The sequence below is a fragment of the Lissotriton vulgaris genome, chromosome 12 (assembly GCF_964263255.1).
Source record: "Lissotriton vulgaris chromosome 12, aLisVul1.2, whole genome shotgun sequence".
Lineage (NCBI taxonomy): Eukaryota > Metazoa > Chordata > Amphibia > Caudata > Salamandridae > Lissotriton > Lissotriton vulgaris.
This window is the reverse complement of record NC_141700.1, coordinates 12,885,381-12,900,564: the sequence shown is the minus strand read 5'-3', so window position 1 is coordinate 12,900,564 and position 15,184 is coordinate 12,885,381. Positions and strand designations below refer to the sequence as shown.

Below are 15,184 nucleotides of genomic sequence, written 5' to 3'. Positions count from 1 at the left end.
GTCTGTCAGGTGTCTCTCCTCGCCTCTACCCTCCATGTCTCCTGTATCCGTCCTCTCTCCATCTGTCAGGTGTCTCTCCTAGCCTCTACCCTTGATGTCTCCTGTATCCGTTCTGTCTCCGTCTGTCAGGTGTCTCTCCTCGCCTCTACCCTCCATGTCTCCTGTATCCGTCCTCTCTCCATCTGTCAGGTGTCTCTCCTAGCCTCTACCCTCGATGTCTCCTGTATCCGTCCTCTCTCTGTCTGTCAGGTGTCTCTCCTCACCTCTCCCCGGTCTCTACCCTCCATGTCTCCTGTATCCGTCCTCTCTCCGTCTGTCAGGTGTCTCTCCCCAGCCTCTACCCTCCATGTCTCCTGTATCCGTCCTCTCTCCATCTGTCAGGTATCCCTCCTCGCCTCTACCCTCCATGTCTCCTGTATCCGTCTTGTCTCCGTCTGTCAGGTGTCTCTCCTAGCCTCTATCGTCCATGTCTCCTGTATCCGTCCTGTCTCCGTCTGTCAGGTGTCTCTCCTCGCCTCTACCCTCCATGTCTCCTGTATCCGTCCTCTCTCCGTCTGTCAGGTGTCTCTCCTCGCCTCTACCCTCCATGTCTCCTGAATCCGTCCTCTCTCCGTCTGTCAGGTGTCTCTCCTCGCCTCTTCCCTCCATGTCTCCTGAATCCGTCCTCTCTCCGTCTGTCAGGTGTCTCTCCTCGCCTCTACCCTCCATGTCTCCTGTATTTGTCCTCTCTCCGTCTGTCAGGTGCTCTCCTCATCTCTGCCCTCCATGTTTCCTGTATCCGTCCTGTCTCCGTCTGTCAGGTGTGTCTCCTCGCCTCTATCCTCCATGTTTCCTGTATCCGTCCTCTCTCCGTCTGTCAGGTGTCTCTCCTAGCCTCTATCCTCCATGTTTCCTGTATCCGTCCTCTCTCCGTCTGTCAGGTGTCTCTCCTAGCCTCTATCCTCCATGTCTCCTGTATCCGTCTTGTCTCTGTCTGTCAAGTGTCTCTCCTAGCCTCTATCCTCCATGTCTCCTGTATCCGTCCTGTCTCTGTCTGTCAGGTGTCTCTCCTCATCTCTGCCCTCCATGTCTCCTGTATCCGTCCTGTCTTTGTCTGTCAACTGTCTCTCCTCGCCTCTACCCTCCATGTCTCCTGTATCCGTCCTCTCTCCGTCTGTCAGGTGTCTCTCCTCGTCTCTGCCCTGCATGTCTCCTGTATCCGTCCTGTCTCTGTCTGTCAGGTGTCTCTCCTCGTCGCTACCCTCCATGTCTCCTGTATCCATCCTGTCTCTGTCTGTCAGGTGTGTCTCTACCCTCCATGTCTCCTGTATCTGTCCTCTCTCCGTCTGTCAGGTGTCTCTCCTCGCCTCTACCCTCCATGTCTCCTGTATCCGTCCTGTCTCCGTCTGTCAGGTGTCTCTCCTCGTCTCTACCCTCCATGTCTCCTGTATCCGTCCTCTCTCCGTCTGTCAGGTGTCTCTCCTAGCCGCTACCCTCCATGTCTCCTGTATCCGTCCTGTCTCTGTCTGTCAGGTGTCTCTCCTAGCATCTACCGTCCATGTCTCCTGTATCCGTCCTGTCTCTGTCTGTCAGGTGTCTCTCCTCGCCTCTACCCTCCATGTCTCCTGTATCCGTCCTCTCTCCGTCTGTCAGGTGTCTCTCCTAGCCTCTACCGTCCATGTCTCCTGTATCCGTCCTGTCTCTGTCTGTCAGGTGTCTCTCCCAGCCTCTATCCTCCATGCCTCCTGTATCCGTCCTGTCTCTGTCTGTCAGGTGTCTCTCCTAGCCTCTATCCTCCATGTCTCCTGTATCCATCCTGTCTCTGTCTGTCAGGTGTCTCTCCTCGCCTCTACCCTCCATGTCTCCTGTATCCGTCCTGTCTCTGTCTGTCAGGTGTCTCTCCTCATCTCTGCCCTCCATGTCTCCTGTATCCGTCCTCTTTCCGTCTGTCAGGTGTCTCTCCTAGCCTCTACCCTCCATGTCTCCTGTATCCGCCCTGTCTCTGTCTGTCAGGTGTCTCTCCTAGCCTCTACCCTCCATGTCTCCTGTATCCGTCCTCTCTCCGTCTGTCAGGTGTCTCTCCTAGGCTCTACCCTCCATGTCTCCTGTATCCGTCCTGTCTCCGTCTGTCAGGTGTCTCTCCTCGCCTCTACCCTCCATGTCTCCTGTATCCGTCCTCTCTCCGTCTGTCAGATGTCTCTCCTCGTCTCTGCCCTCCATGTCTCCTGAATCCGTCCTCTCTCCGTCTGTCAGGTGTTTCTCCTAGCCTCTATCCTCCATGTCTCCTGAATCCGTCCTCTCTCCGTCTGTCAGGTGTCTCTCCTAGCCTCTATCCTCCATGTATCCTGTATCCGTCCTCTCTCCGTCTGTCAGATGTCTCTCCTCGTCTCTGCCCTCCATGTCTCCTGAATCCGTCCTCTCTCCGTCTGTTAGGTGTGTCTCCTAGCCTCTATCATCCATGTCTCCTGTATCCGTCCTGTCTCTGTCTGTCAGGTGTCTCTCCTCGTCTCTGCCCTGCATGTCTACTGTATCCGTCCTCTCTCCGTCTGCCAGGTGTCTCTCCTCGTCTCTGCCCTGCATGTCTACTGTATCCGTCCTCTCTCCGTCTGCCAGGTGTCTCTCCTCGTCTCTGCCCTGCATGTCTACTGTATCCGTCCTCTCTCCGTCTGTCAGATGTCTCTCCTCGTCTCTGCCCTCCATGTCTCCTGAATCCGTCCTCTCTCCGTCTGTTAGGTGTGTCTCCTAGCCTCTATCATCCATGTCTCCTGTATCCGTCCTGTCTCTGTCTGTCAAGTGTCTGTCCTCGTCTCTGCCCTGCATGTCTCCTGTATCCGTCCTCTCTCCGTCTGTCAGGTGTCTCTCCTCGCCTTTCCCTGACTTCCGTACTGCTCTCTCTCGGATGTCTCACCCCAGCTTGTTTCTTCCCCCTGCAGGAGCCCAGAGGCTTCGAGTCACCGGGACCGGTCCCATGCCCAGTCGGTAAGTAGTTCACCTCAACCCACACCCCAGGTCTGACCACAGCGCCTGCGCGGGTCCTCCTGCTCTCTGCCCTGAAGCTGTCCTCAGGGACGCAACTCAGGCCTCTGGAGCCCCTGCAGCGCAAGGGGCCCTCCAGGGCCCAGCAGCCCTTCGAGGGGTCTCTATTCAGCCCAAGGTCAATGGATATCTGTGAGACATGGGAGACTGGGGGCCCTCTTCACTTTCTGCAGGGTGGGCATTGTTAGAAATGGGATCCCTGGTTGGCCAAGGCTGGCGCCAAGGCCTGGCAGAAATCACCATTCCTAGTTAGGGTAAGGAAGTCACCCGCCAAAGATAACCCCTGCTCACCCCCTTGGTAGCTTGGCACGAGCAGTCAGGCCTATCTCGGAGGCGATGTGTAAAGCATTTGCGCACGCACCCCCAGCAACAACCTCCCGGTTCCCCCACAAAAGGAACTCCACACAAGGTATATATGAAAATAGCCTTTGTATTGAAAAACACACTTAGATATGAACACGCAATTTACAAGGTGCCAGGGGCACGGGCAGAATTTACAAGGGACTATATACAGGGCAGGGCCATGGGGCCCTCAACCAACGAACGCCAAGACCGAACCACCGCCCCCCACCACCACCCTCCGCGCCTGGACTCCGATCAGCACCGAAGACACCGTCCACACAATGAACTCCATCCACTCAGGATCTCCGACCGACCCCTGCCCCCACCACGTCTTCAACAAGGCCGACGCTGTCATCGCACCCCACCTGCGAGACATCATCAACACATCCTTCGACACCGCCATCTTCCCTGAGAGCTGGAAACACGCCGAACTCAGCGCTCTACTCAAGAAACCCACAGCGGATCCCACCGAACTCAAGAATTACCGCCCCATCTCGCTCCTCCCGTTTCCAGCCAAAGTCATCGAGAAGACCGTCAACAAACAGCTGGCCGCCTTCCTTGAGACGAATGAATCCCTCGACCCCTCACAGTCTGGCTTCCGAGCCAACCACAGCACCGAGACCGCCCTCATCGCCGCCACCGATGACATCCGAGCCCTGATGGACAACGGAGAAACAGCGGCCCTCATCCTCCTAGACCTCTCCGCGGCATTCGATACTGTCTGCCACCGCACCCTAACACAGCGCCTCAGCAACGTCGGAATCCAGGAGAAGGCACTGGAATGGATCGTCTCCTTCCTCGACGGAAGAACACAGAGAGTCCGCCTACCACCGTACAAGTCAGAGGCCACCGAAGTCATCTGCGGCGTCCCTCAAGGATCCTCACTGAGCCCCACCCTCTTCAACGTCTACATGAGCCCCCTCGCGGCCATCGCACGCCAACACAACCTCAACATAATCTCCTACGCCGACGACACCCAGTTGATCCTCTCCCTGACCAACGACCCCGCCGCCGCCAGAGCCAACCTGCACGAAGGGATGAAAGAGGTAGCCGAGTGGATGACGACCAGCCGCCTGAAACTGAACTCAGACAAGACGGAGGTCCTCATCCTAGGCTCTTCGCCCTCCGCCTGGGACGACTCCTGGTGGCCTCCCGCCCTGGGCACCGCACCCAAACCAACAGACCACGCACGCAACCTGGGCTTCATCCTGGACTCCTCCCTCTCCATGACCAGGCAAGTCAACACCGTCTCCTCGGCGTGCTTCAACATCCTACGCATGCTACGGAAGATCTTCTGGTGGATCCCCACCGAGACCAGGAAGACCGTCACCCAGGCCCTCGTCACCAGTCGACTGGACTACGGCAACGCCCTCTACGCCGGCACCACCGCCAAGCTCCAGAAAAGACTCCAGCGGATCCAGAACGCCTCAGCCAGACTCATCCTCGACATCCCACGAACCAGCCACATCTCCGGACATCTCAGAGACCTGCATTGGCTCCCCGTCAACAAAAGAATCACCTTCCGCCTCCTCACCCACGCACACAAAGCCCTACACGACCAAGGCCCGAGCTACCTCAACAACCGAGTCAACTTCTACGCTCCCAAACGCCACCTCCGCTCAGCCAACCACGCCCTCGCCGCCGTCCCCCGCATCCGAAGAGCGACAACAGGAGGAAGGTCCTTCTCCTACCTGGCCGCCAAGACCTGGAACTCCCTCCCGACCGATCTGCGCCTGACCCAAGACCACCTCTCCTTCAGGAAGAAGCTGAAGACCTGGCTGTTCGAGCAGTAACGGCACCCCCCTCCCCCCAGCGCCTTGAGACCCTACGGGTAGGTAGTGCGCTCTATAAATGTCTTTGATTGATTGATTGATGGGGCCACTGCTAGGAATATGCACATGATGGAACTGGCATTAAAACACATAACAACTGGGAGCTTCCTAGAACCAGCATTAGGACTCACGATAACCATAAGCCACATACACGAGACCTAGGATATTCAGGAAGGAAGGAATGACAAAGCACATAACGTACAGAAGCACCTTCAGAGGTGCAACACAGAATAACTCTTCGGGAATCACATTAACATTAGCCAATAACTTTCAACAGGCCAACTGGCCTTTCTGGGGCTAGGACGCCCAATGTCACGATGTCAGGACAGGCTGTAGGTAGTCAGAATAAACCTACACGTAGCAGCTGCCCACGAAGTGCTGGGCAGCTGTAGATGATGAGGGCAACACGTTGGGGCCTCACAGGCTCGGGGCAGAGATGCCACTGAGGGAGCTTCTCGGGCTCGGGAATGAACGGGGCTGGGGCTGAGCCTCGCAGGCTCGGCGGGACAAGGGACCAAGGTGGCGCCCCTCGGGGCTCGAGGAACAACTGGGCCACGTTGGAGCCTTCTCGGGCTCATAAACAGTCAGGAGAGGTGGTGGAGTCCCTCTCGGGGGACTCGCGATTCAAGACTGGCCCCCTGAGCCCCTCGGGCTCTGCTGCGCATCGGTGGAGCCCCTCTCAGGGGGACTCGTCATCAGGTGGGGCCACACGGGCCACTGGACACCCGGGCGCTCGCGCTGGAGGGGAGGGGCGGGCAACGGCAATGTGCCCCGACGCCCTTCCTCTTCCTCTCTCTGCACTCACCGGGTTTTGCTCACCACGGTCTCTCGTCGCTCTCCGGGGCTCCCTCTCGCTCCTAGGGGCCCCGGGGAGGGGGGAAGCGGCAGTTCTCTCGGGGGGAAGCAGGGGCGCGGAGGAGGCTCCCGCCGCTCCCTGCCTTCTCGTCCTCCTCAGCCCGTCCCTCCAGCTCCTCGGGCTGACAGCCAATCACGGCGCGGCCCGGGGACACGTCAGCACGAAATCCCGGGCCGGCCACCAATCCCAGCGCGGCCCGGGAAAGACATCATGAAGGGTCCCGGGCCAGCAGCGGTGAACTCGGGGGGATAGCGAGGGGTAGGCGCTCTCGTAAATATGGCGAACAAGGGGGTCAGCGAGGTAAGCACTCGCTGGGGGCTCGGGGGACCGTCCCGAGCACAGGGCAAATGCCGGGTGGGCACCGGCTTGTCAAATAAAGCGCTCCCAGCGCTAGTAACAGGAATGAAGCGCTCCCAAGCGCTAGAGGGCCAGAACCAGCGCTAGTAATAGGAATACCGCGCTCCCAGCGCTATAAGCAGGATAAAGCGCTCCCAAGCACTAGAGGTCAAAGAAAACAGCAAAGTCCAGAAAGATTCCAGGACCTCCGGTGGAGCCCAGCAGCCCCTAGAAGGGAAAGGCCATCAGATGTCCAGGAGCTGGGCAGGGCCCAGGGAGGCAAGCCTTACCCTGAGCCCAAGCAGCAGCATGCCCCTGGTGGATTCAAGTTGGGAACAAGAACATTTCAGAGTGTCACAGCACCCTTTTTATACACAACATCCTTTGTCTAAAGGGGCAGGCAGGCAGAGAACCAGCTGGAACTGGTTATGGGGGATTCTTTTCACTGGCCAGGCTAGGGACATCAGACGCACCCCAGGGGGTGGAGCCAGCATTGTGTGGGGAAAACCCAGCCTCATTCAGGACCCTCAAACCAGACAGTCAATCCACAAGCAGGCCCAGGCTCACTCCTCCCCTCACATCAGCATGCTAAACACTCCATTCACCACCGGGGCAGACCCTCCCAGACTCTTGGAGCCAGGCTCACCAGCCTGCCTCAGCCAATCACACGCCAGACACAAATTACACAAATATGCCAACTTCTAAAAGTGGGACTTCTACATTAGACACACTCATGCCGCATATACCATTGCGCAACATTCAATCTCACGATTTTTCACATACCAAACTCGACCCTGCATACCCCACACATCAGGAACTACCAGGGACACATATATTCCCCATGCATTACTATGGGAGGGCAGGTCTCTCTCTCACCACACACACTCAGAGTGGGAATCGCCATCCCCAGGTTACATATAACAAGCAAAAACTGCAGGGGTGGACTTGCCAGAAGGGCCAAGTCCAACAGGCATCATTTGCATGAAGACGCTGGCTGCCCTCACAGGCACCTGCAGGATGAAGGTCCCACCACTGCCTGCCATGGAGGGTTCTCCTGTCTGCACCAGTGCAGGTGGAACCTGTGCACATGTGCTGCCAGCAGGGTGGTAGATACTCCTTGTGGCAAAGAGCGGTGCCACGGGACTTGTTCATGTACAACATGTGAAGGGCAGTGGGTCACTCTGTGTGGCCATCGTGCAGAATCCAAGCCTTGGCTATGTGAGGAGCTGTGGCCAGCTCCATATGAGGACAGTGGGCTACATCAGGGCAATGGTGGCTGCCTGGGACATGTGAAGTCGTGGGCCACCCCATACGAGGACAGTTGGGTACACCAGGGCCATGGTGGCTGCCTGGGACATGTGAAGTCGTGGGCCACCCCATGCGAGTACAGTTGGGTACACCAGGGTCATGGTGGCCGCCTGGGACATGTGAAGTCGTGGGCCGCTCCATGCGAGGATTGCGGGGTACACCGGGGCTGTGGTGGCCGCTTGAGACAAGTGAAGTTATGGACAGCTCCATGCGAGTACAGTTGGGTACACCAGGGCCATGGTAGCCGCCTGGGACATGTGAAGTCGTGGGCCGCTCCGTGCGAGGACAGCGGGGTACACCGGGGCTGTGGTGGCCGCCTGGGAGATGTGAAGTTGTGGGCCGCTGTTAGACCTGGCACCATTGGCGTGGGTTTCCCTTCCATTTTTCGCTTCTGTCTCCTTTGTGTTTGCTGGTGTTAGATGCTCTGGGCGCTGTGCCACTGCCATTCAGTGCCACAGCGCGAATGCTCCCTATTGCAAATTGACTGTATGAATTGGTATAATCCTAATTGACCCAAGAAACATCATAGGAAAGTCGAATTTAGTATGCCTGAGCTCCTAATATTAAAGTGCATCTTTTAGTGACAATTATTTTTATATTCTGTGTTTGAAAATACCACTTTTAGGAAGTAGGTATTTTCTTGCCTAAACCTTGCCTAAACCTTCCAGTGTGCTCTGCTGTTATGTGTTGTTAGAGGGGGGAGGTCTATGGGGGGCAGAGGTAAGTACTCCTGACCACCCCGGGACCCCTCTCCTCCAGAAACGTTACCGAGCACTAGAGTCAGACCTTCCCGAGGGGTGAGTTACACATTTATGATCATGTGCACAGAGACACCCGCACACTACAAAGGGACACCACACCAATAGGTAATAGGCAAAACAAGTTCTTTATATATGGCTTGGGATGGAGGCCATGAATCCGGCGCACAGCTCTCAATCCTCGAGCCGCGGGATACGGAAGGCTGCAGTGTAGAGGTATCAGGCGTACGACTCACAAGCCTCGAGTCGCGTGATATGGATGGGGTCTAGAGCAGCGGGTTTGTGTGCAGCTCGTACCCGTTACCACGATTCGTCCACTTGACGTTGTCCGCACCCTGGGCTTCGGGTACGGCTCTTACTTCTGAGCACTCATGTTGTGTCGCCTCTCCTGGCGGTGACAGGCCAGTGCCGCCCATACACTGGAGCGCGAAGGGCTCCGGGGTCCGGTCTCCGTTATGGGGCACACCCTGAAGCGCCACTGTCTCCATGCGCTCCCCGGGATGCGGCGTACAACGGTCGAGGCGGTGCGTACCCTGGAGCGCACAGGGTCTCAAACGCCTCCGGGTACGGGACGGGCTGATGTCGTCGAGGTGCGGACTCTGGAGCGCACAGCCCTCAGACACCCCCAGGTACGGGGCGTACAGCTGTAGAGGCGGTGCGTACGCTGGAGCGCACAGGATCTCAAGCGCTTCCTAGGTACGAGACGTACCGCTGCAGATGCGGTGCGTACGCTGGAGCGCAAAGGATCTCAAGCGCTTCCTAGGTCCGGGACGTACCGCTGCAGATGCGGTGCGTACGCTGGAGCGCACAGGATCTCAAGCACTTCCTAGGTACGGGACGTACTGCTGCAGATGCAGTGCATACGCTGGAGCGCACAGGATCTCAAGCGCTTCCTAGGTACGGAACGTACTGCTGGAGATGCGGTGCGTACGCTGGAGCGCACAGGATCTCAAGAGCTTCCTAGGTACGGGACGTGCTGCTGTAGAGGCAGTGCAGGCTCGAGCCGCGCCAAAGTCAGCAGGACTCGAGTCGGGGGCAACAAAGCATCCTCACGGGGTCAGGGGAGCCGCGATCCAGTCAGCAGGGCTCTGGGGGTCTGTGGCTGGGGCGCGACGTTCTTGTTCTTCTTCTCGTCGGACGGGCCACGAACACGTCAGCAGGGCCCTCTTGTTCCGGTATACAACTAACTATTCTCCTGAGGTGGCACCCGTTATATCTCTCCTCTTCCCTTTCAAGTTCCAGCCCTCCCAGATGGCTCCTCGGGTCTGGGGCTGATTGTCGGTGCCTCCTGCCATCTGGCACTCGTCTACTTTGAAGTCCGGAGGTGGGCTTTTCCGCCACTTGGCAGGGAGCGGAGCCGTTTTGGGCAGGAGGTGCGAACGAAACTCCTCCACAACCTTCCACTGGGAAAGGGATCGCAACCCACAGCTGGGCAGGGGGGCGATGGGGGGTTTGGGTTTCTCTGGAGTTGGGACCCTGTGGGGGAGGCGCTGGTGGACCCCGGTTTCTCTCGTTGGATCTGGGCACTAGGCTTCCTGCTGCTGGGGGGAATTGGGGGTTCTATGTCGGGGTGCCTACGCTACTTCTGGGATCAGGGGGGGATGTAGGTACGACAGAGGACAGGGCTACGCTGGGGATGGCCGCGCACCAGGGCCGGTTGGGCCGGGTGGTATGAAGGCCCACGCCAAGGAGGACTGGTCTAACACACGTCCCCCCCAGCTGAAAGGCAGGGAGAACTACTCATCCCCTTGGGAGTTCTCCTCACTGAGGCAGAAAAACCTGGATAGACCATCCGCATTGGCGTGGTCAGTACCCGGGCAGTGTTCGACGTTGAAGTCCATCCCCTGGAGGGAAATGGCCCGCCGCAACAGCTTGGGATTCTCCCCCCTCATCTGCATTAGCCACCTGAGGGGCCGGTGGTCGGTTTGGACCCGGAAGGGAGTTCCAAACAGGTTAGGCCTTAGTTTCTTCAGGGCCCATGCCACCGCAAAGGCCTCCCGCTCGATGGTGCTCCACCTTTGCTCCCTGGGTAGTAATCTCCTACTGATCAAGGCGACTGGCTGGTCTCGGTCCTCTTCATTTAGCTGGGATAGAACTGCCCCGATGCCAAGCTCGGAGGCGTCGGTCTGGACAACAAACTCCCGGGAGTAGTCAGGAGCTTGGAGTACTGAGGCGGTGCACATGGCTGTCTTCAAGGCGTCAAAAGCCTTCTGACAGGTGGGGTCCAGTGCACCTTCTTAGGCTGTCTCTTAGAGGGCAATTCTGTCAGGGGCCCCACTATGCTGCTATACCCCTTGATGAATCTCCGGTAGTAGCCAGTGAGGCCGAGGAAGGCCCTCACTCTGGTCTGGGTCGTCGTGGAGTTCCCAAGCCAGGATGGCGTCGATTTTGGTTTGGAGGGGGGCCACCTGGCTGCTCCCGACCTGGTGCACGAGGTAGACCACTGACCCTTGCCCAATCTGGCGCTTACTGGCCTTGAAGGTGAGCCCGGTCCGGAGCAAGGCCGACATCACCTCCCAGTGGTGTCGCAAGTGTTCTCCCCAGTCGGTGCTGAACACTGCAATATCATCCAGGTAGGTGGCGCTGAATTCCTCCAGCCCCGCCAGTACCCGGTTGACCAGTCTCTGGAAGGTGGCCGGGGTGTTCTTCATTCCGAATGGCATCATCCTGAATTGGTAGTGCCCATCGAGGGTGGAGAAGGTGGATCTCTCTTTTGCTCCTTCAGTGAGGGCAATTTGTCAGTATCCGGAGGTCAGGTCGAAAGTACTGAGGTAATGTGCTGCCCCTAGACGGTCAATGAGTTCATCTGCCCGGGGAATGGGCTGCGCATCCGTTCGCGTGACGGCATTGAGTCCACGGCAATCCACGCAGAACCTTAGTTCGGGTGTGGTACCTGGGGCGGCCGCTTTCCGGACCAGGATCACGGGGCTGGCCCACGGGCTGTCAGAGGACTCCACTACCCCCAGGGCAAGCATTTTGGAGACCTCCTCCTTAATGCATGACTGGACTCGGTCTGGGACACGGTAGGCTTTGTGCCGCACAGGGGTGCTGTCCCCAGTGTCTACATCGTGGACACACCAATCTGTGACACTGGGGACCAGGGAAAACAGGTCCGAGAACTGTCTCAATAGCTGGTGACAGTCTTCGTGCTGTCCAAGGGTCAGGGAAAGGGAGAGAATCACTCCCTCCATTGAGCTATCCTTGTCCTTGGCACATAGGAGATCTGGCAGGGGCTCGGTCTGCTCCTCCGCCCCATCATCGGTGGCTAGGAGCATGCACACCTCAGACCATTCGAAGTGGTGTTTGAGGCGGTTCACGTGGAGGACCCTCAAAGGGTTCCTTGGGGACTGTACATCTACCAGGTAGGTGACCTAGCTCTTGCGCTCCACTACTTTGAAGGGACCGGTCCATTTGTCCTGGAGGGCGCAAGGTTCCACCGGGGCCATCACCCACACCTGCTGACAGGCTGAAACTCTACCAGAGTGGCATTCTGGGCATACCAGCGGTCCATTTCTTCCTGGCTAGCCTCGAGGTCGGCCTGTGCGAGTTCTCTGAACTTCCGAGTCTGGTTCCTTAGGGCCAGGATGTATCAGAATACACCCTGGGGAGGGTTTCAGGGGGCTGTCTCCCAGCCCTCCTTGACTAGGCTTAGCGGTCCTCGGACAGGGTGACCATAGAGTAGTTCAAAAGGGCTGAACCCCAGGGACTTCTGTGGGACTTACCGGTACGCGAACAAGAGGCAGGGTAGGAGGACGTCCCACTTACGCCTCAGGAGCTCCTCCAGGCCCATGATCATTCCCTTGAGGGTCCGGTTGAACCTTTCAACCAGACCATTGCCTTGGGGGTGGTACGGGATGGTGAATTTGTAGGTCACCCCAAACTCCTGCCACAGGGACTTCATGTATTTTGAAATGAAGTTGGTCTCCCTGTCGCTCACTACCTCCTGGGGGAATCCCACCCGGGAGAATATTCCCATCAGTACCCGCCCCCCCATGGGGGCTATCACTGTTCGGAGGGGGATGGCCTCGGGGTACCGGGTGGCATGGTCCACCAGGACTAGGATGAATCTGTGGCCCATGGCGGTCCAGGGGTCCAGAGGTCCCACAAAATTGATTCCCACCCGCTCAAAGGGGGTACTGACCACCGGGAAGGGCTGGAGAGGGGCTTTGCGCCTTCCTCCACTCTTCCCACTGGCCTGGCAGGTCTGGCAGGACTGGCAGTGGGTCGCTACGTTTTGGCGCATCTTGGGCCAATAGAAATGAGTGACCAGTTGGTGGTATGTCTTATCTTGTCCCAAGTGTCCGGCTAGAGGCACGTCATGAGCCAGGCCCAGTAGGAAGTCTCTGAAGCAGAGGGGTACCACCAGCACCCGGGCTGACCCTAGCTCAGCAGACTTAGGCTCGCTGTAGAGGAGACCATTCTCCCAGTAGATCCAGTGGGACCCGGACTGTTCACCGGCCGCCTGTGCGGCGGCCTGCTGCCGCACGCCTAGGAGGGTGGGGCATGTGGTCTGTTCTCGGCAGAACTCTTACCGGGAAGGTCCTCCCTCTTGTCGCCACTCGGCCAATCCAGGGAGGTCCCCCAGCTCTGCAATCTGCTCTCCGGTAGGGCCCCAGGCTTCTTCTTCTTCACGGTTGGGGTCCCCTAGGGGTTCAGGAGAGATGGGGTCAGGTTGTCCGCACTCCCTTTCTCCTCCCTCTAGGGCAGGGCTCTGGGTCCCTCTTTCTCGCCCCACTTCTTCTGGAGCACTCATCCGTGCAGCCATGGCCCGGGTGGTGGCGCACACCCACTCGGGTAGGCCCATCATTCTCAGATGAGCCTTTCGTTCTACCTGTGTCCACGGTGAGGTCTCCAGGTCGTTGCCTAGCAAACAATCGACCGGCATGGAGGGTCGGACCCCCACCTGCAGGGTGCCGGATACTCCCCCCCCATTCAAAGGGAATTTGGGCCATTTTGCAGAGGCTCTCAGAATTGTCGGCCGCAATGACGGGACAGAGGACGTTAGGGACAATCTGTTCCTTTGATACCAAGTGACAGCGGACAGCCGTGACACTGGTGTCACGGAGGGCCTCTACCTGGTGTCCGTTGACGGTCACCCATTGCGCGTACTTCATAGTGTTGGGTGGTAGCGGGGTTCCGGGGACCATTCCTCCATCCCCTAGAGAAACCAGGGACATCGCCACGGGTTCCCACTCCTCGGGAGCTTCTAACTCCTCCTCGAGGGTGACTGCGGTCAGGTGACGGGGGGTTGCCAGAGATGGTGGGCTATTTGTAGAGGGGACACTGGGCGTCACTGGCATAGTGGCCTAGTTGTTGGCATTTGTAACAAGCTGTGGTGTCCCTTAGCCCCGGTCTGCCTGGGGGGACCCCAGGGCTCGTCACGGGGGGAGACTGTGACCCGAGCTGCTGGTTTCCTTGGGGGCTCCGTTGGGGCCCTGGCGGGAACTCCCGAGGCCTACCCTGGCCTCCCCCCACCTTGCTGTCGGGGGCCCTTCTCATTTCTAGCATAGTCACCCACTGGGCCCCTGGGGACCCGGGTGTTCACCCGGCGGTCTGCCTCCATGGCGAGCCGCCCGGGGTTAGTAAGCTTGCTGTCCAGGAGGTGCTGGCGCAGTTCCACAAAGCAGTTTAAGGATAGGTGCTCCCAGGCTATCAAATCAAACAACTCTTCGAACGTGGTGACCTTGCTGCCCTTGATCCACCCTTCTAAGGCTCTACTGTAAAAGTTGACATATGCCACCCAGGTGATACCAGGGAGCTTTTTGCAATCTCTGAACCGCTGCCTGTACATCTCGGGGGTGAGCCCATACCTAGCTACTAGGGCCTCCTTCATATGGCTGTGGGAATTCAGTACCGTGGAGGGGAGTTCTAGCAAGGTATCCCTCCCCTCGCTCAGGAATCGCCCCCACAGCCCGGCCCCCCAATCCTTCTCAGGGACCCGATGGGAGGTCATCCCTGCCTCATAGGCTTTAAACCATTGCTGAATGTCATCGTTCCTATAGTATTCCTTGACTACGTCTTTAGGGATGTGAACCTTGGCTTCTACAGGGGGAGGGGTTCCTCGGTTCCCCGGGGGCCGGCTTCCTCACTCCTAGCCTTGAGTTCGAGCTCCTTCAAGCTCCGTTCGTGCTCTAGCTGGAGTTTCCTTTCCTCATGCTCTCGCTGCAACTTTTTTCCTCCAAGTCCCCTTGCAACCTCAACTCTTCTATAGCTAACTTCCTTTCTGCTAATTTTAACTCCCCTTCAATTTTTAGCTTAGCTAGCTCTAACTCGTGGGCTCTGCTCTTCTCTCGATCTGCCAGTTCCTCTAGGGACAGGCCTCTCTCTAGTGTGCCGCTACGTGCAGGAGAAACTGCTCTCTCCCTCTCAGGGGCCCTGGGTTCGTTCTGCTGTCTGTCCCCAGCGCCGTTCCCTTCTACATGGGGAGGAGGTGCCCTGGACTCTACCCAGGCCTTCAGGGTCTTCTGGAAATCTTCCTTGGTGTTTAGGCCAGTGGTGGGGATTTGAAAGTCCTTACAGAATTGTTTCAGTTCCCCATGGGTGTAATTTTCTAATTGGTTTTCTTGAAAGGTAGGGTTTTCGCTGGGTCTGGTAAGACTCATGGCGCTAGGAAGTGTGTCAGCTGCTCCCCTATACAATGACCACAAATGCAGATTCGGATCCTTCCCGCTGATTCCAGTCTTAGAGGGGGGAGGTCTTTGGGGGGGCAGAGGTAAGTACTCCTGACCACCCGGGAC

At 57.9% G+C, this 15,184-nt stretch overlaps 1 protein-coding gene across 3 annotated transcripts in view; it reads left to right on the top strand.

Annotated features, from left to right (window-relative positions):
- Window positions 1-15,184, top strand: part of MISP (mitotic spindle positioning) — a 152,160-nt gene that overhangs the window by 88,238 nt on the left and 48,738 nt on the right. For all 3 annotated transcript variants that reach the window (XM_086946732.1, XM_086946733.1, XM_086946731.1), the window contains exon 6: window positions 2,913-2,958. In XM_086946732.1, coding sequence (XP_086802858.1) covers window positions 2,913-2,958 — 46 coding nt within the window. The remainder of the gene's footprint in view (window positions 1-2,912; window positions 2,959-15,184) is intronic.